The sequence below is a fragment of the Mesoplodon bidens genome, assembly GCF_964165515.1.
Source record: "Mesoplodon bidens genome assembly, chromosome: 14".
In the NCBI taxonomy this organism is placed as follows: domain Eukaryota; kingdom Metazoa; phylum Chordata; class Mammalia; order Artiodactyla; family Ziphiidae; genus Mesoplodon; species Mesoplodon bidens.
The window spans coordinates 24,284,264-24,311,319 of NC_138170.1; the positions used below are offsets into that span (position 1 = coordinate 24,284,264).

Below are 27,056 nucleotides of genomic sequence, written 5' to 3' on the forward strand. Positions count from 1 at the left end.
GCCTCACGCTCGCCACCCGGGGTCTGTCCTCTCCCAGCAGGGACGGCGCCGCCTCCTGCAGGAGCCCCCGTGTCCACAGCTCCACGCTCCACGGCAGGTGGCCCCTGAAGTCACCCAGTCCCAGGGGCTGGAAGGGTGGGTGGGGGCAAAGAAAGAGGCCACCTGCCGGGCAGTGGTGGAGGGACCCTGACCCCCCGGGGCTGCACGCCGGTGGGTATCCGTGTTAAGAGACGCCCTTTCAGCTCCCATGTGGGCCCCTCGTCCCTCCAGCCCTCCACCTCCCTCTGGACCTAGCTCCCTGTGGACCGACACCTGTGTCATCCATCCTCTGCTTCTGTTCGCCTCTTCCCTTTCCTTTCTGGAGAGCAGCCCCTCTGCCTTTCCTTCCGTCCTCCCGGGAGCACCTCCCAGGGCACCCCCTCCTCCTTCTGGTCCCAGCTGTCTGCTCGGACCCCAAATGAGGAAACTCAGAGCCCGCTTCCCCCACTTATCCTTATAGCCCAGCTTGTCCAGCAGAACTCGGGGCTGGATGAAACCGTTCCCAGTGCGCACACACGTACACACAACACACACACACAAGTACATGCATGCACAAACATACACGTGCATACACACATGAACACGTGCATACATGCACATGCGGATACATACATACACATGGACACACGTCCACACACACACCCCTTTTTCTTCAACAGTCTTGATCTTAGTCTCAAAACCAGAGTCCCTATTTTATTCTTTCCATAAATGTTGATTGTGCATCTGCTTGGGGCAGACACTGTTCTAGACCCTGGGGTGGAGCATGAACAGAACACGCAAGTCTCCACCCTGTGGGGAGCACGCTGTGGGGGAGGGCAGGGGAGAGGGGAGAGCCCCAGGTGGAGGGGGCAGGTGCAAAGGTCCTGAGGCAGGAGTGTGCCTGTGTGTTCCGGGAGCACCTCAGTTTGCTGGGTCCCCTCAGCTGGACAGGCACACGCACGCTCTTCTGGGTGGATCCCTGGGTTCCCTCAGCAGCAGATGGACGCAGCCGCAGGGCAGCAGGTGGCCACCTGCCAGGATCCCAGCTGAGGACAAAAGATCTGCCCCAGAAAGACAAGCTGCCAGGACTCCTCACGGGAGAAGGGAACCTTCATTCTCCACACACACCCTCCTCAAGGTCGCCCGCCCTGCAGTCCCCTGGGATAGGAGCCTGGGAAGAGGGGCCTCAGTCAGCAGGACTTCAGCCCACAGACCAAGGGTTCGGGAGAGGTTGCCCAAGTCATGACGCTTGCCCACGTGTCTCCCAGCTTGGCGTCCCCCTGGCCACTGTGGGTCACCGGCAGCAGAATCAGAAAGACTGTTCTCACACCACCGAGGGGCAGAGTGAGGCGGACGAGCGAGATCTGTGTTTCACTCTGTTTCCTTGAGAGCAGGTCTCACCCTTATTGGCTCATAGCCCCCCAGGACCAGCCCGGCGGCCCTCCCCCCATCCCCTCTCCCATCCTGTCCCCCAGTGAGGCAGTCTGGGTGTGAACACAGTTTTCATGGGACTTTGGTTTATAGAGATTCCTCTTCACCCTCCAAGAGGCCCCTGAGCAGCACACACGTGCAAGCAGAAGGATGACACCCAGCTCTTTGCTGATCGCCTGGTGTCACGTGGCGGGTGTGAATCTTCACCCCAGACAAGGAGGTCCTCCTGATGGGGCCTCGTTCACCCTCCCCGAGGGCCCGAGTCTTTCCTCCTGTCACATTTGTCTCTAAGACCCAGTGCATCCTCTCACACCAGGGGAGCAGGGTAGTGGTGAGGCCAGGCCTTCGCCTAGCAGGGCAGGGGCACCCAACTGGCATGAGTTTTGTTTAGTTTATCTCATTTTACTGAATTTTACAGCCGGGACGTCTGTGCTCTGCGGGGCTCTCCGCCTGTTCTAGCCTCTTCCTCCCAAGGCCCCTCTGAGCCAGGAGGCCTCCCTTCTCCTCGCCTCACCCCAGTGAGTTGTGTCCCATCTCTGCGTCACCTGCTAAGAAGGGCCTCCAGGGTCAGGAGGGTGCTCTAGGGGTTGGTGAGCTCCTGTCTCCAGGAGCCCGCCCGGGAGGGGCAGTGTGCCCACCAGGCACGTCCTGGTAGGCGGCCCAGGAGATGACACTTCTTAAAAATGCAGCTTGGGACTTCCCTGTCGGTCCAGTGGTCAAGACTACGTGCTTCTATTGCGGGGGGTGTGGGTTCGATCCCTAGTCGGGGACCGACGATCCCACATGTTGCATGGTGCGGCCAAAACAAATGTCTTTAAATGCATCTGGTTCCCTGTTGGAGTGAAAGCCCCGCCACTTTTCCTGCCCAGATCGCGTGAGCAGTGTATTTGCCTGAAACCACTCTCTCATTAGGTCAAACTCACCCGGTCCACAAAGCCCCAAGGTAGCAGAGCACTTACAGCTGGTGCCTGAGGGCTCAGCTTCTAAGCCCTAGGCCAGGGTTCACACCACTAAATTGTTCCAAAAGGCTTAAAAGAATAGCAAAATTTCAATTAGCCACAGATCTAGGGAATCCCTAACTGGGCCGCCTTTTCTTTAAAAGGGCCCCTGAGTCTCTTCCAGCTTAGATGGATGGGTAAGCAGGCAGGTGAGATGAAACGAGGAAAACCAGCCCGGGGCTGCATAGCTCACCCCTGTTTTCCCGAAGGCTTTCTCTTGCCCAGAGCGTCAGGCATGAAGCAGAGAGAAGAGAATGAAGCCGGGGCCCACAGAGCTGGCGCCACCATCTGGTCTGGCAGGTCCTCCAGGGCCTTGGGCGAGTCGTGTGGCTGCCGTACGCTCCGCCGGCCAGCTCAGCGCAGGGTGTGGGGGCCGGCCGTGGCTGCTGGGTCACCAGGGGAGCTCGGTCCCTTCCCTGCCCGCCCCTCCTGGTGGCTGATCCCGGCTGCGCCCCCTCACCGGCCTGCCTCTCCTGCCGCAGGTACCTGGCGCTCTACGCCTACAAGCCCCAGAAGAGCGATGAGCTGGAGCTGCGCAAGGGCGACACGTACCGCGTGCTGGAGAAGTGTCGGGACGGCTGGTTCAAGGGCACAGCGCTGCGGACGGGGCTCTCGGGCGTGTTCCCAGGGAACTACGTGACGCCCATCTCCAGGTGAGGCGCTCCCATGAGGAGCAGAGCCTCGAGCGGCAGCTCCACGCGGGGGCGTGCATTCCAGGGCGGGACCTCGTGGGCACGCGGGCATGTGTGAATGCGTGTGCGTGTGTGCACATGTGAGTACAGTGGGTGTGTGTGCGAGAAGCACATGCCATTCACACACGTGAAGGCAAGATTACATATTCCCAGAAGTTAACCATTATTATTGAGTGGAGCATTGTGGGTGATTAATTTCTTTTCTTCCTTGTGATTACCTGTGTTTTACAAATTTACTGATAATTTTTATAACCTAGGAAAAGCAAGTTTAAAAATTCGCTAGAGATGACCCAGGGTTGTCAGATGTTTCCACGGAGGGGAGCGTCCACTGCAGGGTGGAACCCTGGATTACCCAGCCCTGGTTCACAGCCCAGGACATGCAGGTCCACTGGAAACTCGCCCCCGAGCCTCTGCTGTCTTTGGAACAAGACTTCCAAGGAAGACAAGTGAACAATGCCTAAACCTGCTCTGACGCCGGACCGACTCGCACCTTAGAAGCAGCGGAGAGGGGAGCCACGTCACCCACAGTCCCTCCAGGAAAGGCCCACCATTTGCGAGCCCGTGGCCGCGTGGCCCTGGACGAGGAGGCCCTTCTCCTCACAGCTGCTTCGCAGAGGCTCTGCTTCCCCGGGGCCCTCCCACATGGCCCCGGACCCCGGCGGCAGTGCCTGCCCTCCCCCACATGTGGCTCTGGGACTGAGATCCTGAAGGGAAAGAAGGGACGTTTTCCCAGCTCTTAGACAAATGGAAGGCACTTGATCCCTGAAACTGGACCCCAGGAGCTTCCCAGCCCAGATCCACATGCTCAGAGCTGGTGCACGGCTCAGCGCCGGCACGTGCAGGACAGACCATCAGAGCCCGTCTCAGGGTCCTGTGCTCCTTTGTGTTCCTGGGCTGTCGACACGGGCTTCATCTGGAAAGTATGGGGCGAAACCGCAAGTTCCCCGGCGTCCCTCAGGAGCACAGGGCTTGTCTGCACCCTTTCCTGGAGGCCCCAGAGCCAGGAAGCTGTGTCCAGAGGGAGACGGGTCCTGCTTCCTGCTGCCTGCCGCCTGCCAGATGCGTCCAAACCCATTCCTTCTGCATGTGTTGGGGACACACAGCTGTTTGTTAGACTAAATCAAGGCAGTGGCTCTGGAACAAAATATCTGATTAGCATCATTTCTCTGTTTCTTAGGGTTCTCTTGCTGTTTCTCACATATTCGCATCGAGAGACCATGCCGCTGTAAATGGAGCTCTGCTGCCAGCCTGAGCTCTGGGCATTGCATGCCTGCAGGTGTTCTCTTGGTGGTACTTCAGGATTTGTCCCTGGACCACGTGGCCTCCGTCTCTCAGGGCCTTCAGTGACCTGTGTGGCATGGTTGCATCTGTGCCCTCCCCTGACTTCATTCTGCTTATTTTCTCAGGGTTCCTGTAGGCGGGGCTGGGCCACCCCGGAATAATGCAGTCGGAGGGTCTCCGCTGGCCAAGGGGATGGCCACAACCCTTCACCCAGGCGGTGGGAGTCTGAGTAGCCCGGCCACAGCCCTGAGGCCGGCCCTCCCCCTCACCATGGCCCAGGCTCCGGCCCAGCACCAGGCAGTCTCACCCGCACTGAGCAGTTGTCTGCGGCACTCAGTTCAGCCGGCGGCCAGCCAAGCCCGGAGCGCCGCCCCCCCCGGTATGTAGCAGGCTCCCATGGGCCTCATTCTGCTGGAAAATTTGAGGAGGGTGGTCTCAGGGTCAGAAGTCACGAGCATCCTTTTGGCCCAGGTCTCGAGCAGCCCGTGGAGGGGCCCGTCGTAACCATGAACTTCTGCTAATCTTGGGGGATGTGTTCACTTAATCATGTTGGCCTGTTCTGGCAGCTGGAATGGATTAGAGAATTCACAGGCGTTTATACACTTCATGTAGCCAGAGGACTGGGTGGACCAGTGAGGTTACCTTGGCGCCTCTGGGCACCCTCATCAGCCGCTGTGGGTCACCTACATCCAAGTGCCAGGTGCTAAGGGGGGGTCTCCCGATTAGGCTGCACCCCCAGGACAGAGCTGGTAATGAGACAGATGCAGAGGGTCCCTTCCTGAAATGCTTTGAGGCTGGATGGAGTGATGGCTATTAACTCTTCACCTTCACGCAGCTTCACCAATAGCCAGACTGACCGGAATTCAGGAGAATCCAGGTCGCTCCCAGTGTAGTATGAGATGACAGAAAGTGTGGGGTGGATCGTGAAGGCGTGAAGAGGGGTTAGCACGTCTTGCTTGGAAGCTTGGCAGTGAGCTAAGAGGAGCTGCTAAGTGTGGCTCACGTGATGCTCCTGGGAGCCAGGCCAGTAACTTTCTGACACGTAGAACCAGTAACATTGTCACTGTGTAGTGACAAGGGACCCAGAACAGGAGAATGTACCACTGAATTTCACTTAAATGACACAATTCCTTTTCTCACCCCAACCTTATTCTCAGAAATCATCTCTCTTCTTCTCAAAGTAAGGCTTAAAGGACAAAAATTGTAAATTCTTTAGAGCAGCCAAGTACACTGTTTTCTAGACTCTGGCCAGCCAGAGACGGCCCGCTAGGGGGTCTCCAGAAAGCATCTCCTCGGTGTGAGAAGCCCACACAACACTCAGCACGGTGGGGCCACAGTCCCTCCCAGTCGCGGCCGAGGGACACGAGGGGGGCGGGTGTCCGGGCGCCCCCCGCCCCCCATTGTCGGGGAAGCATTGCTGAGCACTGGCGGGGAGCCCAGCGTTTCAGAGTCGGCCCTGCTCTCAGCCCTGGGACTGGCCCTCAGGGCAGCGGGGCCGGCGGCGGGGGGGCGCTTGTGACGAGGCTGGTGAGGGGTCGGTCCCAGGCGGAGCTGCCTGTAGCACCCAGGCAGGGGGAAGGGAACAAAGGTGCAGAAGTGGGAGAAGCGCGTCCTTGTCCTCCAGCTGGAGCGGTTCAGCGAGGGCAGCGAGCAGGGCGGGTTGAAGGCCCGAGGGGCAGCAGGGGGCCTGTGCTGGGGCCCCTCCTGCCGGGATGGTGTGCGAGGACGTGCCCCCGGCGGGTGTGGCGCATGCTCAGCGCAGCTGCCGGTACCGTCTGTCAGAGGACAGCCCTGGAGCGCGCAGGGCACGGAGTCAACAAGGCGAATGTGACTCATTACCAGCGGTCAGGGCCGAACTCTGGTCCAGGCCGTGGGAACGCCCAGGGCTTCTGAACAAGAGGGTGACGCTTTACCAGACGTCCCTGGGCACAGTGGGGAGGAAGAGTTGGCCTGGGGACTGGCGAGGTGCTGCTGTCCAGGTGAGAGGTGACAGTGGCCTGGCCCCAGGGATGGGGTTGCAGAACTGGGACAAAATAATGCGCTATTAGGGGGCACAGGGGCCGCATGGAAGAGCTGGGAGGGGCAGGGCTGCAGTGCAGTTTGCCGGTGTCTGGACTGGCTGCCCTGGAGAACAGCGAAGCCGTCCCCTGACCTAGAGGCGACCAGAGGGGTCTGGTTTACGGGGGAAGGTATGGCCTGTGGCTTTGAGGGGTGTAGTGGGTGCTGGTCCACTGTGGCCCTGGCTGACCTGGACCAGCCTCCAGATGTGGGGTTCCTGTCTGTGTGTCAATCCACCCTCGCCACGGTAGGGGGCAGTGCTGCTCGTCCACGCCTGGCGGGTGAGGTGCTGGCACCGGCCTGGACTCTGGACAGACATCCTGAATGTGACTCCCTTTCAGAGGACAAAACTTGAGGGGCCCCTGGATCCCTTTTGGGGGTGAGGGTGGTGGTGAAACACCCAGCTTTTCAGGGGACCAGAGTGGACTTCCTGTGCCCAGTGTGCCATCATAGTGGGTACTGGGTGGACTTCCTGTGCCCAGTGCCCGGTCATAGTGGGTACAGGGTGGACTTCCTGTGCCCAGTGCCCAGTCATAGTGGGTGCAGGGTGGACTTCCTGTGCCCAGTGCCCGGTCATAGTGGGTGCAGGGTGGACTTCCTGTGCCCAGTGTGCCATCATAGTGGGTGCAGGGTGGACTTCCTGTGCCCAGTGCCCGGTCATAGTGGGTGCAGGGTGGACTTCCTTTGCGCAGTGCCCAGTCATAGTGGGTGCAGGGTGGACTTCCTGTGCCCAGTGCCTGGTCATGGTGCAGGGTGGACTTCCTGTGCCCAGTGCCTGGTCATAGTGGGTGCAGGGTGGACTTCCTGTGCCCAGTGCCCAGTCATAGTGGGTGCAGGGTGGACTTCCTGTGCCCAGTGCCCGGTCATAGTGGGTACAGGGTGGACTTCCTGTGCCCAGTGCCCGGTCATAGTGGGTGCAGGGTGGACTTCCTGTGCCCAGTGCACTGTCATGGTGCAGGGTGGACTTCCTGTGCCCAGTGCCTGGTCATCCATGGGTACAGGGTGGACTTCCGGTGCCCAGTGCCCGGTCACCCGTGGGTGCAGGGCCGACTTCTGGCGCCTGGTGTTCAGCCTCGTGCTGGGTGGCGTTCCCAAACAGCAGCAGTGGGATGTGTACCAAGGAAGCCTTGTGGGTGGGCTTGGCACTGCCCTGGTGTAGAGCCTCCAGGACTGACTCTGCCATCCCAGGGACCCTGTAAATGCCTATAGTCCTTCATATATGGGTTTTTGTTGTTGTTGTTTTGCTTAAATTAATGAAAAGTAAGGTCTGTTCTTGCAACTGGCCTCCGGGGCCCTGGGGAAGAACCAGTTCTCTGTCCTAAAAGAGTCTGCAGGAGTATTATCTGTGCCAGACCTCTTGCCCCAGCCGTTACCTTCCAGCTGGCCCTGGCTTAGAGCAGCTGATGCTGTTTATTTTAGCCTCTGGCTGCGATGCAGCCACTGAGCGCCTAGTGATCAAGTGAGCCCGGGAGCTCCCTGACTGCTGCTCCACGACTGGTGAGACGTGCACCGAGATGCTGGTCTCCTAGGCCCTGGGAGCACCCGAGCAGGTTCTGGGCAGCCCGCATCCCAAGCCAGGTCCCTTCTGCCTGTGAACCTCTCATCCACTCACCCAGCCCGCCTCACGCATTTCCCTGTGCCTGGTGACCCCGAGAGGTCAGGGTGTGCCTCCAGCATGGCCGCCCTGGCTCTGCACCAGGTGCCCTGCGGTGGCCTTTCTGTGCCCCGCCGTGGCAGCACCCTCCCCAATTCAAAGCAGAACGTGACCTGCCCGTCTCATTTATGGAACGGAATGAGAGCAGAATGAAAGAAATTGGCACGGCCAGGCCAGAACAACACTGCGTCTCTGTCCTCGATCACCATGGTAACCACCACGGGTGACAGGCATACTCTTCCATCTGTTTAATCTTACGTGTGGGAAGAGCGAGGCGCAGGATGGTTTGACGGCTTCGCCAGCGTGTTCCAGCCCAGGGCTTGTCCCCATGCTTGTGCTGCCACGGCCAGGCTACAGGAGGCTCCCCCCCATCGTTTCAGTAATTAAATGCCACGGAGTTCCCACGGCATTTTCCACTTCACTCTGCATCTAGAGGGCGAGGACACACTGATGACAGCACAGGCAGTGGATTGCTCACTGCAGTGATTGCCCATTTCCACAAACCCCAGCCCAGGCACCTGAGAGGCCCTTATCAGTGTTCTCAGCCCAAGCCAAAGTCAGGCAGTTGAACAAAGGCCCGATTGCATTGGCCATGGCAGCGGGGGGCAAGAGCCCTGTATGGCCATTCACTCATCAGCAAAAAGCACTGGAAGAGAGCTGGGTACCTGGGGCCTCTGCCGGGGTCCAGACATACAGAGAAGAACCAGAAACCTGTTTCTACCCCCACTCAGAGAGGAGGACGAGGAGACACACGCTTACAGTGGAATTTGAAAAGCACTGGGGTGGAGGCCTGGCGGGTACTAAGGTGCATGGAGTGGGAGGGGTACCTCACTCGGACCAGGGAGGAAATGGGAGCGGCTGCAGAGGGGCCTGGGAACCTTCTTCGAGAGGTGATGCTGCCTTGCTTCCTAAAGGACTGCTAGGAAGTTTGTGGGCCGACAAAGCAGAAAGGGAGTCCAGCAGAGGGACGAGCGGGCGGAGAGGGGAGAGGAGAGAGACCGTGGTTTCTACGTGGGGTGACTTGACCTAATTTGATGTGACTGAGACGGAGGTAGGAAGGAGAAGCTGCGTGTTGGTGACGGTTCTCTGCAGAGGCAAAGTTACTTTAGGTCTTAAAGCGGTGGAGCTGAGCGTGCAGGGGTGGAGTGAGGTGGAGCACGGGAGGGGCTCGGAGCCAGCTGAGGGCTGGGGCCTGAGTACGCAAGCAGCGGGCCCAGTGCGGGAGGGAGCAGAACAGGACGGCTCTCTTCCACTGTGTCAGGGAACTTCAGTTTTTATCCTGAGGGCAGCAGGGCTCCTGAAGGGTTTTAAATAATAGATGTAGTCAGATTTTTGTATCCAAAGGATAAAGCTAGATTTCTGCTTACGGCTAGGATAAAGTAATGAGGTCAGGATTTACCCTCCCACCAGAAACAACTGAAGAAACAGACAAATATATAAAACAGTGGTTTGTGAGACACTAGATACTAGAAAACTAAGGACAGTGATCCACGATAGACGAGAACAAAGAGGAGGATCCCAGCTCACTGCCTGGAGAGAAGGCCAGGCATTGGCATGAGGAGGGTGGCAAAGGGGAGCCCAGCAGGTGCCCTGGAGGGGGTGGTGCGGAGATGAGGGTCTGGGTGACCAAGCCCCAGTAGGGAGGGGTCTGCACAGAGAGAAAAGCCCAGCGGGTACAGAGCATCCCTGGACCAGGATGCTGAGAACTAATAGGCAGGTGTGTGTGAGGAACGCATGGAGCCAGGAGCACGGTGACAGGAAGGGTCCTCACTCTCAGTGTCTGCAGATACGCAGCTGGAACATGCCTGTTCCCTCCAGCCGGCTCCCAGGGCACCAGGCCATCCGTGCAGAGGGGCCTCGCCTAGTAGTGGCAGCACCGCTCTCGTCCCACCTGTGTCTGATGGCAGTAAAGAAGCACTGGGCATGGGGAGGAGCAGGAAAACATGCCCCACAGCGACGAGATCAACCAACCAGTCAATCAAAGCTGACTCAGAACTGACACAGATGTTTGAATTAGCGGACGAAGATATTAAAACAGATGTTATAATTGCATTCAGTATGCTCAGAAAGGTAACTAGAAACATGGAAGTTACTTTAAAGACCAAAATCAAACTTTAAGAAATAACTACACTGTGTGAGATCAAGAATACACTGGATGGCATTAATGGCAGGTTAGACGTTGCTAAGAAAATATTAGTGAACTTGAAGATATAGCGATAGAAATTATGAAAAATGAAACAGAGATAAAAGGATTTTTTAAAATTAAAAGAGCATCAGTGAGCAATGGGGCAACTTCAAGTGGCCAAATATATTTTTAACTGGAGTCCCCAAACTAAAGGAGAAAAGGGTGGGACAGAAAAATTATTTAAAGAAATAATGACCAAAATTGTTCTAAATTTGATGAAAACTATGAATTCACAAATCAGTGACAGTTGGCGAATCCCAAGCACAAGGAACATGGAGAAAACTACACCAAGGCAAATTATCATCAAATCGTTCACAATCTGTGATGAAGAAAACCTTAAAGGTAGCAAGAGAAAAAAAATACATGTGAAGTAGGAAAAAATAAGGATGAAGGTAGATTTCTTGTCAGGAATACTGCAAGTGAGAAGACAGTAGGAAGCTAAATAAATCATGAAAGAAATGAATCTGTCAAGTTAGGATTCTATACACAGTAAAAGTATCTTTTATAAATGAAAGTGGGACTTCCCTGGTGGTCCAGTGGTTAAGAATCTGCCTTCCAATACAGGGGACACGGGTTCGATCCCTAGTTGGGGAACTAAGATCCCACATGCCGAGGGGCAACTAAGCCTGTGTGCCACAATTAGAGAAGCCTGCGTGCCGTAACGAAGACCCAGTGCAGCCAAAAAAAAAAAAAAAAAATCTCTCATAAATGAAAGCAAAATAAAGAATCATTCAGACACAGTAAAGCTAAAAGATTTCATCACCAATGGACCCACACTACGAAAAATGTTGAACACGTTCTTTAGGAAGAAGGGAAATGACACCAGTTGGAAATGGGAATCTATACAAAGGAACGAGGAGCACTAGAAATGGTAACTACATGGATAAATGCATAAGATTGTTTCCTTACTATTTAAAAATCTTTAAAATAAAACTGACTTTTTACCAGTTTGGGATTGAAAATGTATATAAAAGTAAAGTATGTGGTGGTAGATGCACAGAGGGCGGGAGGGGAGGCCCAGAAGCACCGTGCACATCGTTGAGAGTCTTGAGTCTATTCGTGTGCTGTGTGAGGACGTGTAGGTAGGTGACCATAAACTAGAGACGCAGGCAACCACTCAACGTCAAAGCAAAGAGTTTCAGCAAACAGGCTAACAGAGGTGATAAAATAGAATCACAGAAACTTCCATTAATCCAAAAGAAGGTGTAAAAAGAGGGGAACGGGAGCAAAGTACATGGGTCAGATAGAAAACTTGTAGTAAAGTGTAGGTTTACACCTAATCATATAAATAATCACATTAAATACAAATCATCTGAATAGCCTCAAGTAGAATTCAGAGATTGTTACGGAAAAAAAAAAAAGACAAGACCCAACCATATGCTGTGAACAGAAAACAGATTTTAATACTTTAAATATAAAACCATAAATCAGTTAAAATTAGAAGGACATACAGTTGATCCCATTATTCGCAGTCTCTATGGATTTATGGTGTTCTGTAAGGTTTCCACGAGCACTGAATTAGTGAATACTGAGCTGTTGCCCCTAAGTGAGATGTGTGCGTCTCACACAGACTACAATCTTAAATACTAAAAACAACCCATCAGGGTAGATTCTATTTTCTTTCTTTTACAAAAGAGAAAATGAGGTTCAGAAGTATTAAGTGACTTGCCTGAGGCTGCCTGACTAACAGGTGACGGACGGAGTCAGGGTCCAGACTTATTCAGAATTGATAAACCTCTAGACAGATGGATAAAGAATAAAGAGAGAGACACAAATTATCAATACCACAGATAATAAAACTGACATCACTTCAGATTCTACAGAATGATAAGGGATTATTATTTTTAAAAACTTTATGCCAATAAACTTAACAAATTAGACAAAATGGATATATTTCTTAAAAGACACAAATTGATAAGGTGAACTAAAAAACCTGGATAGACCTCTATTTATTAAAGAAATTGAATTAGTTTAAAACCTTTCACAAAGAAAACTGCAGGCCTAAGTGGCTGTATTGATGATTTATACCTATTGGTTAAGGAAGGAATTAGAACAATTCTACGGAAACTCTTCCAGAAAATTGAGAAGAAGAGAGAATGCTTCCTAACTCTTTCTGTGAAGCCAGCATTACCCTCATAACAAAACCAGGCAAAGACATTAAAAAGTAAAACTACAGACCAATATCACTCAAAACATAGGTGTAAAAATTCTCAGCAAAATTTTAGCAAGTCAAATACAGCGATAAGTAAAAAGGATAATACATCATGATCAAGTAGAGTTTATCCCAGGAACTTAAGGTTTGATTAATGTTTGACAGTCAATACAATTCAATGTATTAGCAAACTCAAAAATGAACATAATATGATCATTTCAGTAGATGTGGAAAAAAATTTTGACAAAATCCAACATAAATTAGAGTAGGATTCAGAACAAAGACGTCATCAAATGACTCAAGCGTTCTGCTGCACTGTGCACGTCTGCACATTAAAACTCTCAGAAAATGAGAAAAGAGAAGTGAGCTTCTCAGCCTGATAAAGGGTATCTGTGAAAACCCACAGCTAACCTCAGACTTAATGGTGAGAAACTAAAAGCTGGGACTTCCCTGGAGGCACAGTGATTAAGAATCCACCTGCCAATGCAGGGGACACTGGTTTGAGCCCTGGTCTGGGAAGATCTCACATGCCACGGAGCAACTAAGCCCGTGCACCACAACTACTGAAGCCCGCGCGCCTAGAGCCTGTGCTCTGCAACAAGTGAAGCAACCGCTTGCCGCAACTAGAGGAAGCCCAGGTGCAGCAACCAAGACCCAACACAGCCAAAAATACATAAAATTAATTTAAAAAAAACCCCAAACTGAAAGCTTTCCCCAGGATCAGGGTCCAGGTAGGGATGTCCATTCTTACCAGTTTGATTCAACATTGTGCTGTTAAGTTCTAGCCAGAGCAGTTAGTCAAGGCAGAGGAAGAAGAGGTGTGGAGACGGGAAAGGAAAGATTAAGACCATCTGTGTTTGCAGGTGACGTGATCTTGTACATAGAGAACCTTAAGGAATCCACAGTCACACACACTCGGACACAGAGACAATGAATTAGTTTCAGCAAGGTTACAGGATATAAGATCAATATACAATAGTCAGTTTTGTTTCTCTACACCAGTAATGAATAATTGGAAATTGACATTTAAAAAAGTTTTTAATTTTAAAAAATTAAAAAATGATACCAATTTTAATAGCATCAAAAATATAAATTACTTAGGAATAAATCTGACAAAAGATGAGTAAGACCAGCACAATGAACACTCCAAAATATTGCAAATTAAAGAAAGAAGTCTTCAATAAGTAGAGAGGTATACTTTATTCAGGAGTGAGAAAACAGTATCGTTAAGGTGTTTATTCACCGAAAACCGACCTATAGCGTCAATGGAATACCAATCAAGATCTCACCCAACTTTTTGGTAGAAATTGACAATCTGGTTCCCAGATTCATACAGGCATGCAGAGGACCTAGAATAGTCAAAACAACCTTGAAAAGAAAAAGTTGGAAAGCTGACACTGATTTCAAGACGTATTAAAAAGCCACAGTAATCAGTGTGATATTGGTGTGAAGACAAATGGCTAGATTAATAGATACTTTTTCTGAAAACAGAAAAGTGTCCATTAAGTTTGGTGACAGGGGAATCATAATCTTGTCCAGATACATTTGATGGAATGATGGGGTGAGAAACTGTATTTCAGGAGACAGAAGTGAGTCAAGGACTCCTGGAAACCTGGAAGAGTGATTCATGTGGAAATCCCACCCCCCTCTGCTCTGAACACAGAGAGGTTGGTTGTTTTTTGATACTCTGGATGTAAACACATGGAACACAAGAGAGTTGATACGCTGGCCTCCTGGGTTCCAGGATGAAGCAGGTGGTGGTGGCTGGCTTTCCCCTCCTGCAGGAGAACACGGACAGGCAGCCCCTGGAGGGCATCAGGGATCCAGGCCAGGTGCACTGGTCTAAGAGCTGAGCCCCCTCCTGGGAGTGGTAGTACTGAGCCCCTGCCTGGGATGAGGGAGGGAATGGAGCCCCACTTGGGCTTGGAGCTGAGTCTGGCTCTGGCCTGAGGGCTAGATCTGCACCTTTCCTGCAGGACCAAACTCAAGCCACCCGATTACACCTGGTTCTGAAGGGAGGTCCTGGAGGCCAGGCAGAAGCAGCAACAAAACTGCAGGAGGGGATAAAAGAGAGGAAACAGGGCAGCGAGACACTCAGGCTCAGGGCGAGGCTGCACTCAGTTCGTGGGAAAGTCCTGCATCACAGAAGCCAGCAGCCTGAAGAACAGGCAGGAGAACCGAAGAAGGCTTTGAAATCGGCACATTTCAGCTCCTCCAAGAGGAAAAAGAAGGAATAATGTCCATCCCACCAAAAGGAAGAAAAAACAGTATTATGAAGAAGAAAAGTAAAACAGCACGTAGATGGATGTGAATCAGAAACCACTGGATAGGACAGAAGCAACTTGAAACTTTGGAAAGGAAGCATATATTTAAATATGAAACCTCTGTGGGTGACACACGCTCTGGACTGGATACAGCTGAGATGGACTTGGCCACACCGGAAGCCCCGCAGCGGAGCTTGTTCAGAGATGGAGCAGAAGCGAAACAAGAAGAAAGCACACACGGGGTGGACGCCGAGCTCCAGGTGACTTCTAACACGACTTTCGGAAGCAGAGAGCAGGGGCCGGGAGAGAGAATCCTCAAGGATGAGCACGGTGGGGTCCCCCAGACGGAAGACGGGCCCTCGTGTGAGTCGGAATCACAGCCACAAACGCAAGCCCAAACTCGCCGTAACCGTCAAGCCTCAGAGGACGAGCAGACACCAAACACAGGCCCATCAGAGAGTCGAGTGAAAAGGAAGGAAGGGCCATGGGGACACTGTTCCGAGCACCTAGGGGTCAAGGCAGCAGGAAAGGAGCTGCCGGTAGAGAGGAGGGGGTATGGGAGGAGGACCTCGGGCTCGTTAGTCAGTTGTAGGAGGGGCGGAGTCGAGGACAGGAGAGACGGGGTGCGGGAGGCATCAGTGAGGGTGAAGGGTCGCCCCGTGGGACCCTGCACCCTGGAGGCTGAGGGGCCAGGTCTGGACAGAGGTTGCCCTGACGCTGGGGGAGCCTCCAGCGTTCGTTCCATCCATGAAGTGGGAAGTGATAACCTGAGAGTAAGGACAGAGTGGACGATAAGGTGGGCAGAGTGGACCCGTGCAGGGTAGCGGAATCTGGGGGCTCCAGAGCTACTGAAACAATGGGATAGAGAGGAGAGGAGGGGCAGAGACTGGGAGTAATGGCGTGTCCACGCTCGTCCTCAAGCAGCCCACGTCTGCTCTGACGTCGCTGACCAGCAGGCCCAGCAGGGCAACGGGTCGGCCGCGTGTGTCTGGGTCCCGGCGGGTGGGTGAGGTTGAGGGTGAATTGTACCGAAGGCCCGTGGATTCCGACCCTGCCACCAGTCTGTGTTGTGAGCCATGCCTCTCTCTCATGGACTGTTGTTTTCTTCTCCAGCCGTTCAGTTCTGGGAAATCTGTAGAGATGTTTTAGCCAGGTTTCTCCTTTCTCAAAGACTCGTTCATTCCGAACGAATTTTATTAAGCACGTACTACATGCCAGGCAGTGTTCCGGCTGTTTGGAACACGTTAGTGAATTAAACACGAAAGTCCCACCCGTGGGGCTTACGCTGGAGTGGGGAGACCGATGGTGAAACATCGGTCTGTGGATCCTCACACAACCGCCCCTGCTCGGCCAGCTGGAGCAGCGGGCGTGGCGGCTGAGGGCTGGGTGGAGGCCGACAGGGGCTGCACTGTCCACAGAGGCCCTCTCACGTGCAGCGGAGCCCGGCAGCCCAGGGCCTCCCCGGGCCTCTTCTGGGCTCCTGCACGGGCTTCAGGTCTACGAAGGGCCGAACAGGGTGGTTCTGAAACCCTCCCGAGCATACTGGTTCCTTAACAGCCTAGAACACCAGTTCATAGACGGGAAAAACTGGGAAGGGCCTCGTCTGCGGCAGCCTCAGAGGCCGCCTCCCGGCTCCTGGTGCGGCGGGGGCCGCCGGCTGCCCAGAGGCCTCCTTGCCCCGCCTGCAGCTGCGGCTGGGGCTGGAGACTCAGGAGAGGCGCGGGCGGGAGGGCGGGCCGTGGCCCCCACGCTGCCGGCTGCACACTCACCTCCCCCTGCTCTCTCCGCCCCTCTCTCCCAGCTGCCCACCCGGCCCAGGCGCAGGGCCGGCCCACCGCCGCGGTGTCGCCCCTGCGCGCCCAGAGCCTGCCCGCCGTCGGGTCCCCGCAGCACAGCCCCTGGCCAGCCATCCCGCTCACGTCGGCAGCCTCGGCCGTCACTCCTCCCAACGTCAGCGCCGTCCACCTCCACGGGGAGGCCGGAGCGGGCCCTGCCGGTGGCTGGTCGGCACCCAGCCCCACCAGTGCAGGAAGTAGACCCGACGAGAGGAGAAGCGAAAGGGTAAGTGGCCCACCCTGGGCGGCCCAGGCCCGGCTGGTTGTTGTCTCTCTTGGGCATCAAACGCCAATCCCGTTTTGTAAATTAAGGCTCGTGTGCGGGCACCAGGCGCGTGACACAGAGGGAGGCTGAGCCAGCAAAGTGGTGGCGCTCCAGTGGCCACAGGTTCGGGGAGGGATGACCGGAGCCCAGCTGGTTTTCTCACACATGAGAAAAAGTGCTCCCTCAAGATGCTTCGTTCCTCCTGTTGCAAAGTCATTGTAAGCTACTCACTTTGCTGGGATTAGACACCTTCTGCCAAGTGCCAGGATCTCTAAAGACAAATCCACGGATCTACGCACGTGCTGTGTGAGCAGGGCCTTCTCCCTCAACGTGCCATCCTCATGCCGTGCACAACCCGCTCAGCCACGGGGCAGCAGCCAGAGGAGGAGGCCAGCCTCCTAGTGGGTGTGGATGGCATTTCAGCTCTTCTTTAACAGTGAAGGAAGTTGGGCTGATTTCAGAAAGAAATCCGAGTCCAGGGAGCTTGCCTCAGTTGCCAAGAGCTAGACATCAGGTGAGCCACCACGAGAGTCCAGATTTCTAAGTCCATGCTGTCCGATGAAACCATAATTCAAGCCACATATGTAACTTATAATCTTCCAATAAGTCACATTTTTGAAAGTTAAAACAATTTAAAAATAAGATAAAACATGGAATTCATTTTAATGGTATAATCTATTAGACCCAATATCCAGAAACATTGTCATTTCAACATGTGATCTGTATAAAAAAATTGTTGGTGAGCTGTTTTACCTTTTTCACATTCAAAGCCAATGAGACGTGTCGGGTGGTCAGGCCTCCGCGCTGCCCGGGCTGTGCTGGAGAGTGGGCTGGGTCTCTGGCAGGGGCCACTCCCTTTATTGGCCTTGCTCTGGAAGCGGCTTGTTCTCACTCTCTCTTGGCTTTGCCACAGTCTGTGGATGTTTTCAAACCTTTCACTGTAAAGCCAGCCTTTGATTAGAGTGTGCACCTCGACCTAGACGGCAGCCTCTCCTCTCCCTCGGGGACGGTACCCAATCCAGATGGCTCAGGCTGTCTGCCTGGGACCCCAGAGGCACACCCACCCCTCACCACCCCGTGCTCTCGGGGCCCAGGCACCTCGCAGAGATGCTCAGGCTTCCTCACCGCCTGTCCCCTGGTCCAGAGGGATGCTCTCCCCATGCTCCCTGGAGAGGGAGGGGCCTCCGTCTCGGCCATGACGACTGCCTTCTCCTGAGACTGGCAGGTGCCTGGGCATGAAAGGACTCCTTGCTCTGTGTTTTGCATCCACGTCTGCTTGAAGATCACCCGTTGTGGTCCACTCCTTCCACCTTGCTGCCAGGGCAGGAGACGTAGCCGGGTCTCCCCAGGAGGGCGGGTGGTTCCACCCTCTCACTTGGATGACCTTCCTGGAAGACAAGCTCCCTGGGACCTCTGACTCAGAAAGGGAAGAGCCGTGGTAGCTCCGTGACCGATTCTGGTTCTTGGCCGCAAGTTCCCCCCTTCTAGTTTGTGAAAGAGACGGGGCTGCTGCCTGAGCGGGGTCGGGTGTTTGGGGGCCTCGTGGGGAATGTATGATACCCCTCCGCTCTCCTCCGTGGTTGCTGGCTCCGCTCTTAGGGGCACTTGGCTTCGCTCGAGGCCCACGCTCTGCCAGCAGCTCCCGCCTAACGAGGAACGGCCGCGTCACCTCAGCTCAGGCGGCTCCGGGTCAGCCAGGCAGCAGCCCGTGCCAGCCGAGCTGGGGGTGTGGGGTTCCCGCTGCACTCTTCGGCAGAGGTGACGTGGATCTGGTGGCAGGAAGTGGGCTGGTGTCCTCAGGTGCAGCTGTGACCGGCAGCGTCAAAGCCGGGAGACAAGCACGTCGTCTGTGTGGCTTGCTTTTCTCACCTCTCAGACACAGCGAGAAGCAGCACTGGCCTGAAAAGGCACCTGTGGGTGTTTTCCCTCCTGCACCCCCAGGTGAATTTTTCCCAATTTAGAGTGAAGCGCAAAGTGCTGCAGCTGCCGTTTCTGGCAGCAGGGCTGGCGGTGGCCGTTGGAGGGAAGCCGGGGCAAGCTGGGCGCCAGGGGCCTGCCCGCGGGGCCCTGGGCTGACCCTGCCCCGAGACCAGAGCCGCAGATTTCACCTACTGAGAGCGCGGCGGGCTGCTTCCCGTCTGTCCCTGGGTGAGCCCATCGTAGATGCACACATGTTTAGTTACGGCAAAAGGCTTTTTTAAGGTAATTGGCAGTATTCTCCAGGCTGTTTCTGTTACTGAATTTTCCTCAGGAAAAGGCAGTGAGCTCCACCTGCACCATCTGCAGAGACCTGAACCTCAGCGCCCGCGTTCCCAGTGCTGAGCTCCGCTGAAATTCCATCCGGCCCTCCGAGCGCAGCGGCCCTGCGTGTGGAGGTGCTGCTGGGGGTCCCTGGCAGGCGGGCGTCACTAGCTATGCCCCTGGGGGTCGGGCCTGTCAGCCCTGCTCTAGGCGGGCCCTGCACGTGGGCACTGCTCGGCCCCGGGGGGTAGGGGTCAGAGAGACTCACTTGCTGGCAGGAGGGCCCTGAGCCGGCATGTGCGCCCCCCAGCGGCTCTCCCAGCGCCCGCGCCCCGCCCCCCCCCCCCCCCCCCGCCGGCCTGGTCGCACCCCGCTGCCTGCAGGGCCTGCCCTGCGGCCGGGCCGCCGGCACAGAGCAGCTCCAGGGGCTGCAGTGAGCCCATGACCACAGCCCTGCAGCCCACAGGGATGAGGACCGGGAATGCAGGGCGGAGTGTGGAGCCGGGGTGGGGGTGGGGTGGCCTGGGTGGGCTGGTTCTGATCCAGCACTGCAGACTCTCCCAGAACCTGGATCCCTTGGCCCGACCAGGCATCTGTTCTGCTTGGGGATGGGTCTGCCTGGGGTGGCCCTGGATGGGAGGGGCCGGTGCCTCCGAGGAGACCTGGAAGTACATGTACTTCGAAGCTGCCAGTCTGAAGCAGACCCTCGGGACAGCTGTCAGTGCGGGATCCCCCAGCCCCCAGGGTGGAAACATTAGAGGCCCCAGGGCGTGGGGAAGGCCCCGGGAGTGGAGACAGGGAGGTTTCGTCTTGGGAAAGTGCAGCAGGTGGGGGTCATATCTTCCCGTTGAAGGACTTGGATCTAGTGCTTCTGAAGGAGGGGTCCTACTTTTGGGGTCATCTTTGTGGCACCCAGAAATTGCAGAGTAGGAACCAAATCTTGGAAGCCTTTTAAGAAGGTGCTCTGTAGGATTTCAGTTAACCCTTTTGCACTTAGAAAATCTATTTTGTGCTTGAAACAACTACCAGATTTCACCTCTCATGTCCCTCAGCGGCTGTTTCCTGTCTTTGAGGTTTTATGAGCACATTAGCACCAGGTGGTGGGGATCCTTATCCCTCAGGGTGATTCCAGGGAAAGTCATCAGAAAGGGGAGTCCTGGGCCCTCAGGAAGGTGGAAGCAGATCGCGGTCGCCCTGCAGCCGAGAGCATCTAGCGCTAGAGCCCTCCTGGCTGGCCAGCTGGACATCACTCCCCATTCGCTTGTCTGTCACACGGCAGGCGCCAGACCAGGCAGAGCTCTGGGCACTGGGCCGACGGTGAGGGGACAGGCGGAGTCCAGGACAGGGACGTGGACTGGTCGACAGGCCTGAGGATGGGGAGCAGGGGCACCTTGGGACTGGGAGGCCTCCTGAGAGCTGTAGGCCGAGCAAAGGCCAGAGGAGGTGGCCTGAAGGTGGGGAACCCCAGAGCCACTGGGGGGCTTCAGGCGGCTCAGGTCAGCGCGGCTGCCCGGCGGGGCATGGTGGGGCCAGGCGGGGGGATGGTGGGGCCAGGCCTGACCAGGGACCCTCACTGCACCCTCCGCCACTGCGTCCTCGCCTTCCTGCTGACCTCCTGCTGGAGCCTGGCTCTGGCAGTGCTCTCCGTGGCACCAGCGTGCTGAGGGTCTTCCTTGTGGCCCCAAGTTAGAAACAACCCATCATGCATTACGAAACCAGCGTAGTGGGTTTGGACCAGCGTGCTTTTAGACAGAGTAGGACATGCAGCAGGAGGTCGGCAGGTCCAGCACACAGGAGGGGTCTGCGTATTTGGGGGCATCTGTTTTGTGCTCAGTCCTGATTTAAAACTTACTTCAGAGTGTCTCAGGGCTCTGACTGGCAGATCCTGGAGGGTGCTGAGTGCATAGAAGGCCTGGTGACATTTGTTGACTGACGAGTGTCAGAAAAACTGCTGCCAGGAGAGTTTCACTCATGTGACTTGTGGGAAATTCTTTCCTTTATGGGCCAGAAGAAAGTTAACTTTCTGCTGATGGATGAGCGAGTTTCCGTTTCGCAAAGTAATAGCATATTGGAACTGGAAAGAGCCTCTAAAGCTGTTTGCATTAAAATGTTCATTTTTGGTGATCCTCCTGAGGCTCAGAGGTGCTGGCAGTTGCCTGGGGTCACAGAGCATTGGCAGTGGAGCCAGCCTAACTCTGGTCTCAGTGCCGTCTGGGATCCAGGGCACTGACTTTGGTGGCCTCCCCATCCCCATAGGGCCGTGACCTCCGGTGATTTTGGTTCATCCAGGAGTTGAGGGGTGGGAAGTCCAGGGTAACTGCTGGCAGGAGGCCCTGAAGTCAGCCCAGGAAAGGGGACTGTGAGCTGGGGTGTCTGCCTTCTGGTTCTGCACAACTCGAGTGCAGCTGTAGGGGGACCCGCAATAGTAAACCGCTCAACCGAGCCCACTCACAAGGTGTGGCCTTTGTGGCTAAGTCTCTGGGGGACGGGTTTGGGCTGACAGCCAGGACAGTAGCAGGCAGACCTGCCTGCCGTCGGGAGCTCGTGGAAATGGGTGTGCAGGGGAACGGTCCTTTATTAACCACACCCCCCGATTAAAAGTGTGTGTATATACCATAGGAGGGTTACAATGATACATTTAGTGGAAACTCAGGAATGTGCAATCTGAAGAAATCTTGAAGGTGAAGCTCTTAGAACAACCAGGCAGCTTTTCCTAAAGCGAAGAACCACTGGTTTGTGAATTTGTTTCCCCCACTGAGCCTCACTGCACTAAGCAAGCCGTTTCCTGTGCTGTTTCTATCATGTGGACTGGGAGGGGGTTGCCATCGCGCTGTAACCAGTGTATCAGTCGCTGCCAGCGTGTTTCCAGCTTTGAGACAGGCAGTGCCTTCCCGCATCATCACCAGCGGAGGTGGGGAGGCGTCCTGCAGACCTTAAACCCGGGGGGAGTGGGCTGGGTCTGACCACACCAGGACTGTAGTCCACTGCAGGCCCCGTCCTCACGCTGATCACCTGGGGGAGGACAGGCCCAAACACGGGGAGACCCGCGATCAGTGCTGCACCTCAGGTGTGGCTGCAGTGGAATCAGATTACACGTGAAGCTCCGCTGAGCCCACGGCCCAGGTGGCACGTTCTCAAGGGCTTTGGGAACCCCGTCCACTTCATGAATGAGAAGTCTGGCAGTCATCTGGTCAGCTGTGGTCAATGGAAGCCTGCGCCCTCCCGGGGACACACGTGCTGGGCAGCCTGCACTGGCGCTGGGGTTGGCGCCCTGGCAGGGCGGAGGGCCCTTTGCTGAATGCCCTGGGCCACTGGAGCCCTGGAGACTTCAGGCCTTCCCCTCAACTCCCTGTGGCTGGACTGCCCTCTGTGGGAGGAGGAGAGCTGGCATGTGGTGGATGAGTCATCTTCAGGCAGAAAATGAGCCCATCCTGAAACCACGAATCCCAGCTGTCAAAACAGCGACATCAGAGGTTTTACAGGCAGCTTATTTTTGGAGGGGATATGCCACTGGAGCGTCCCTCCCTGTGACAAGGGCACAGGCCCTGAGTGGGACAGGACGGGGCCTCCTGGGTCAGCAGAGAGCTCAGAGGCAGCCTGGAACCTTCTCCTTTGCTCTCTCCCAGGAAGGCCTGGCCACCCCCAGTTCTCCTTTTACTGCCCCTGGCCTTTGTCCTGGGCTGAGACTCAATCCAGCTACTTCTGGGTCTCAGCTTGGTGGGGTGCTGGTGAGCCCTTCCCGGCACAGATGTGCACATGAGGGTCCAAGGTCAGGCAGCTAGTAACCACGGGGGGTGAAGCCAGGCCCTGTTGCCCAGTGAGGGCCCACACTCTCTCCTCGGCCCTGATGGGCAGCTTCTCCTGCTGGGTGCCCAGATGTTCAGGGTACAGCGGGGGATGGGGGAGGAAGCAGGAGCCGAAACGACTACAGAACGGGTGAGACCTGAATTTGGAGAAAGAAGGCACAAATGGATGAATGAGTATGGAGGTGAGGCTGGGACGAGGCAGCCTGCTGTGAGGCTCGGGAGAGCTTCCTCTGCTGTGCTTTCCCCATCAGTAAGATGGCACGATGGCATCTCCCGCCCTGGGGTTTGGAGGGAGGAAGTGAGTTGATCTCATACATGCTTCACACGGGTATTTGGACAAAACTATTAGAGATCATTCTTAGGAATGTGGTAGTTCATTGAAGGCCAGATCCCATAAGAGTTGTGGGGTAGATACAGATGTAAAATTTGTATCCCCAGAGCTTCTAAGGAAAAATTAAAAGGGGATTTGATTTTGCAGTTTCAGAAAAAGTACACTTGATGTTGCCAAATTGAGACACGTAGGCTACTCGAGATGAAGCCAGGTTAGTTGGCATTCTGTTTGTGAAATGGTACATGTTCATCTCCTCACCGGAGGCTCCATTTCCTTTGTCCACCAAGAAACATGGGTAGAAAGGTTTTTTTTTAAGTTGTCAGTTTCACACCTGACATTTAGCATGAAGGATGGATGGCGCCCAAGAAAACTATTCCAGTCAGAAGTTGGGTTTCTGCTGCAAAACAATAAACCAAAATTTATTTTTAAAATAGCAATAAACTCTAGAAATGGAAAAGAATTTGTGAATCACCTGTAATAGCCGTTCTGTAGCTCTCCCCAGAGGGCAGAAGTTACTGTAACTAATCAGGATGGGGGTGGATTTCACACCTGGACACCCAGGGCAGCCACGAGAGCTCGCTGGTGGTGTGTAAGGTGGACGTCCAGTGTGTCCGAGTGGCCACGGGTGATCCCATCTCAGGTTGGATTCTCTTGTGCGGAATTCTACCACTGGTGCCGCCTTCCGTGATCACTGTGTCCTCATAAAGACGTGGGAGATTTTTTTCCAGTCTCTCATGGAGATGAAGTCAGCTCTAGAGCGCAGGCTCAGTAGTTGTGGTACACAGGCTTAGTTGCTCCGCGGCATGTGGAATCTTCCTGGACCAGGGCTCGAACCCGTGTCCCCTGTATTGGCAGGCAGATTCTTAACCACTGCGCCACCAGTGAAGTCCTCACGTCCTCACTTTTTATCACCTTAAACAAATCCCAAAGATTTCAGCTTGTTTAATACTAAGATGGGCATAACATCTTCTGCTAACTACTAAAAAATTAATTATTGGTTTGTTCAGTCAGAGTTCTGCAGAGAAGCAGAGCCAATAGGAGAGAGGGGTGCAGGTGGAAACACTCATCTGAGGGCCTGGCTCTCACGACGATCGGGGAGGCTGGAACCTGAGACCTTGGGGCTGACAGGCTGGGACGCAGGCTGGAGTTGACACGCCGTCTCCGGGCAGAAGGTCTTCCCTAGGAAACCTCGCTTGCCCTCCAGGCCCTCGACCGCTGACACCGGCCACCCACACCATCGAGGCGCACGCTCTGAGGCGCCCCCTTCCCTAAAGCCCCTGGTTGTGGGAGTGAGTCACGTCTGCGATGTGCCTTCCCCACAGCATCCAGAGGAGCGGTTAGCCGCTGGCCGCATAGCCTGGCCAAGCTGCTGCGCAGACTGACCGTCGCAGTCCACCCTCGTCAGCTTGGCACCCAGGCCCAACTCTGTGACCCAGCCTTGTCTGCACATAAAGTCAGCAGTGGAGCTCGCTTCTGCTGACGTGCGTGAGGCCACTGAAACGTGCCACCCTCCCCAGGGAGGACGCCAAGTCCTCCGTGATGCTCGTGCTTCTCCTTGGTGTCCTGTAACTGAAACACTGCACTGTAAAGTCAGCACCGCTGGTGTTCCATCATGAGGAATGGGAGAGTGAAGAAACAAGGATATCTTACAGGTGCACCTACACACACAGCCACATTCCTAACAGAACGAGGAGGAAACCGTCCTGCCGACTACAGCCCTGGTCTCTGTATCCACCTTCTCCCCCACGCGCTCCGTCTCCCCTTCGCCCTTAGCAGGCAGCTTGGCTGCCGTGCTTCCAACCTGGTGGTGACTCAGGGCTCCGTTCCTGAAGGGTCTGGCTCGTCAACCGTCCTGCCTGGCTGGAGAAACAACGGCTGTCGCCCTTTGTTTCCCACTGACCTTGAGCACAGGGCGTGGTGACACTGAGACACCCTGTGGGGTCTCCTGGATCCAGACTCGTGGGTCCTGTAACCAGATCTTCAAAAGGCCACTCCACCTCTCTGTCAGGCTGGCTTCTTCTGGACCGTAAGGAGCACGGTGAGACTGGAGACATCCATGAGCAGGGGCCCACCGACATGCTTCGTTTTCTGTGGAGTGCGTTCTTTGATCAGAAGCAGTGCTGTGTGGGACACCACGAGGGTGATTAAGGCATTGCAGAAGTCCACAGGCGGTTGTTTTGGCAGAAGCACTGCATGCAGGGAAGGCAGCTCCATATCCAGAATGAGTGGCTATTTCGGTGGGAACTAAACGCTGCCCCTCCGTGTTGGAAGTGGTCCAGTGAAACCAGCCTGCCGCCGGGGAGCTGGCTGACCACCCAGAGGATGGGCTGTGTCAGGGGCTCAGTGCTGGTCTCTGCTGCTGGCAGACAGGGCACTTGGCAGTGGCCACAGCCGGGGAGGCCTTGGTGAGTGGACGCCCATGATAGCCTGCACGTCATCTCCATCCCTGCCGCCACGGCCACCTTGACAGGACTGGCTGCGGAAAGAGGCTGACTGGTGTCCACAGGACGGGTCATGGAAACCCTTCCCTGCCGAGGTCGCCCTTGTGAGCGTCCACCTGGGACACAAATGTATCTCCGTATTTTCTGCCCATTCAGAGAGGTCTGTCCACAAACCACTTTCCCACACCTCCTTGTCACCAATTTTCCACCATGTTCCTTCCAAGTCCCTGAGGATCCAGCCAAACCACTGGCCGCAGCCCGTGACTCAGTGTATAATCACACAATCCAGCCATTGGAAACGCACAACCAGATGCATGGCCTGAAGTCCTGTCCCCTGGGAGGGCTGCCCTTCACCTTGTCCTTCAGGGACGTCCCAGAAGGGACTGTCAAGCCGCAGCTGTCCACTTTCAAGGGCTGCCCACATACCGTGCAGAACCAGCTGTAAACTGGCCCGAGGCTTCACTTCCTCTGTTACTGATTGTAGGGAAGGAACTTCCCCAGGAGGCTAGGTTCAGGCTGGAAGAGAAGGCAGTGTAGCAGGGGTGGGGACCGTGGGCCCTTGGGCCACTTCTTCATGTGACTTCCTTGTGCCCTCAGGGCCTGCTTGGGCCTGATCACATATTTATCACTTCCATCTGGTGGTAAAGAACTGCTGTGCACATCCAAGTTTATGGCCTTGTGGGTCAGGTAACAGCCAGTTCATGATGGGCAGCTTGGTCACATGGTACCGTGGTGACCCGTGGTCAAGCGTCCAGTCTCTGCTAAGGCCCAGTAGCAGCCAAGAGCTGTTTCTCAAGAGGAGAGTAGTTATTTGAAGAGGCTGGCAGGGCTTTGCTCCCAAACCTACGGGCCTGCCCTGGACTCACCTAAAGGGATTAGAAAGGCTCTGTTTGGTTGGTTGTTCAGCTGAAACATGGACCAGAAGGTGACATACAGCAAATTAGGCTGAAATGCCAGAGCTGCTGTGGCTCATGGCAGAGGCAGAGAGGGAGGCTGGAGTCTGCATGGGTTTATCTCATAAGACCTGCCCACCCACCCAGGGCAGAGAGAAGAGATTTGTGAGGAGGGCTCTGTGATTGCTGCCCTGCGTAGGCCAGACCCCACAGTGATAACTGGGCACGAATTAGGAAACCAGAAAGCAACAGGGTGATTGGGTCTGGGGCAGCAGGGACCAAGTGGCAGCGCTTACTTGCCAAGGACACGGCAGGCACACTTCCCACAGTGGGCAGCAGCGTCAAACCATCCATCAGAAGAAACCCACGGCATTGGGTGATGGACCCTGGTGCCCCAGGAAAGAAGCAGTTGAGCAGGCGATGGAATTCAGGCTCCGCCCGTGTCAGCAGCAGAGCTCTGGGTCTAGTGAGCAGAAATCTGACCTGGGTCACAAAGACAGAGTCATGGCCC

General features: G+C 55.2%; 1 protein-coding gene across 1 annotated transcript in view; it reads left to right on the plus strand.

The window, feature by feature from the left end:
• Positions 1–27,056, plus strand: part of SH3RF3 (SH3 domain containing ring finger 3) — a 211,567-nt gene that overhangs the window by 152,073 nt on the left and 32,438 nt on the right. The window contains exons 5-7 of the mRNA XM_081253776.1: positions 2,930–3,100; positions 4,546–4,799; positions 16,535–16,794. Coding sequence (XP_081109902.1) covers positions 2,930–3,100; positions 4,546–4,799; positions 16,535–16,794 — 685 coding nt within the window. The remainder of the gene's footprint in view (positions 1–2,929; positions 3,101–4,545; positions 4,800–16,534; positions 16,795–27,056) is intronic.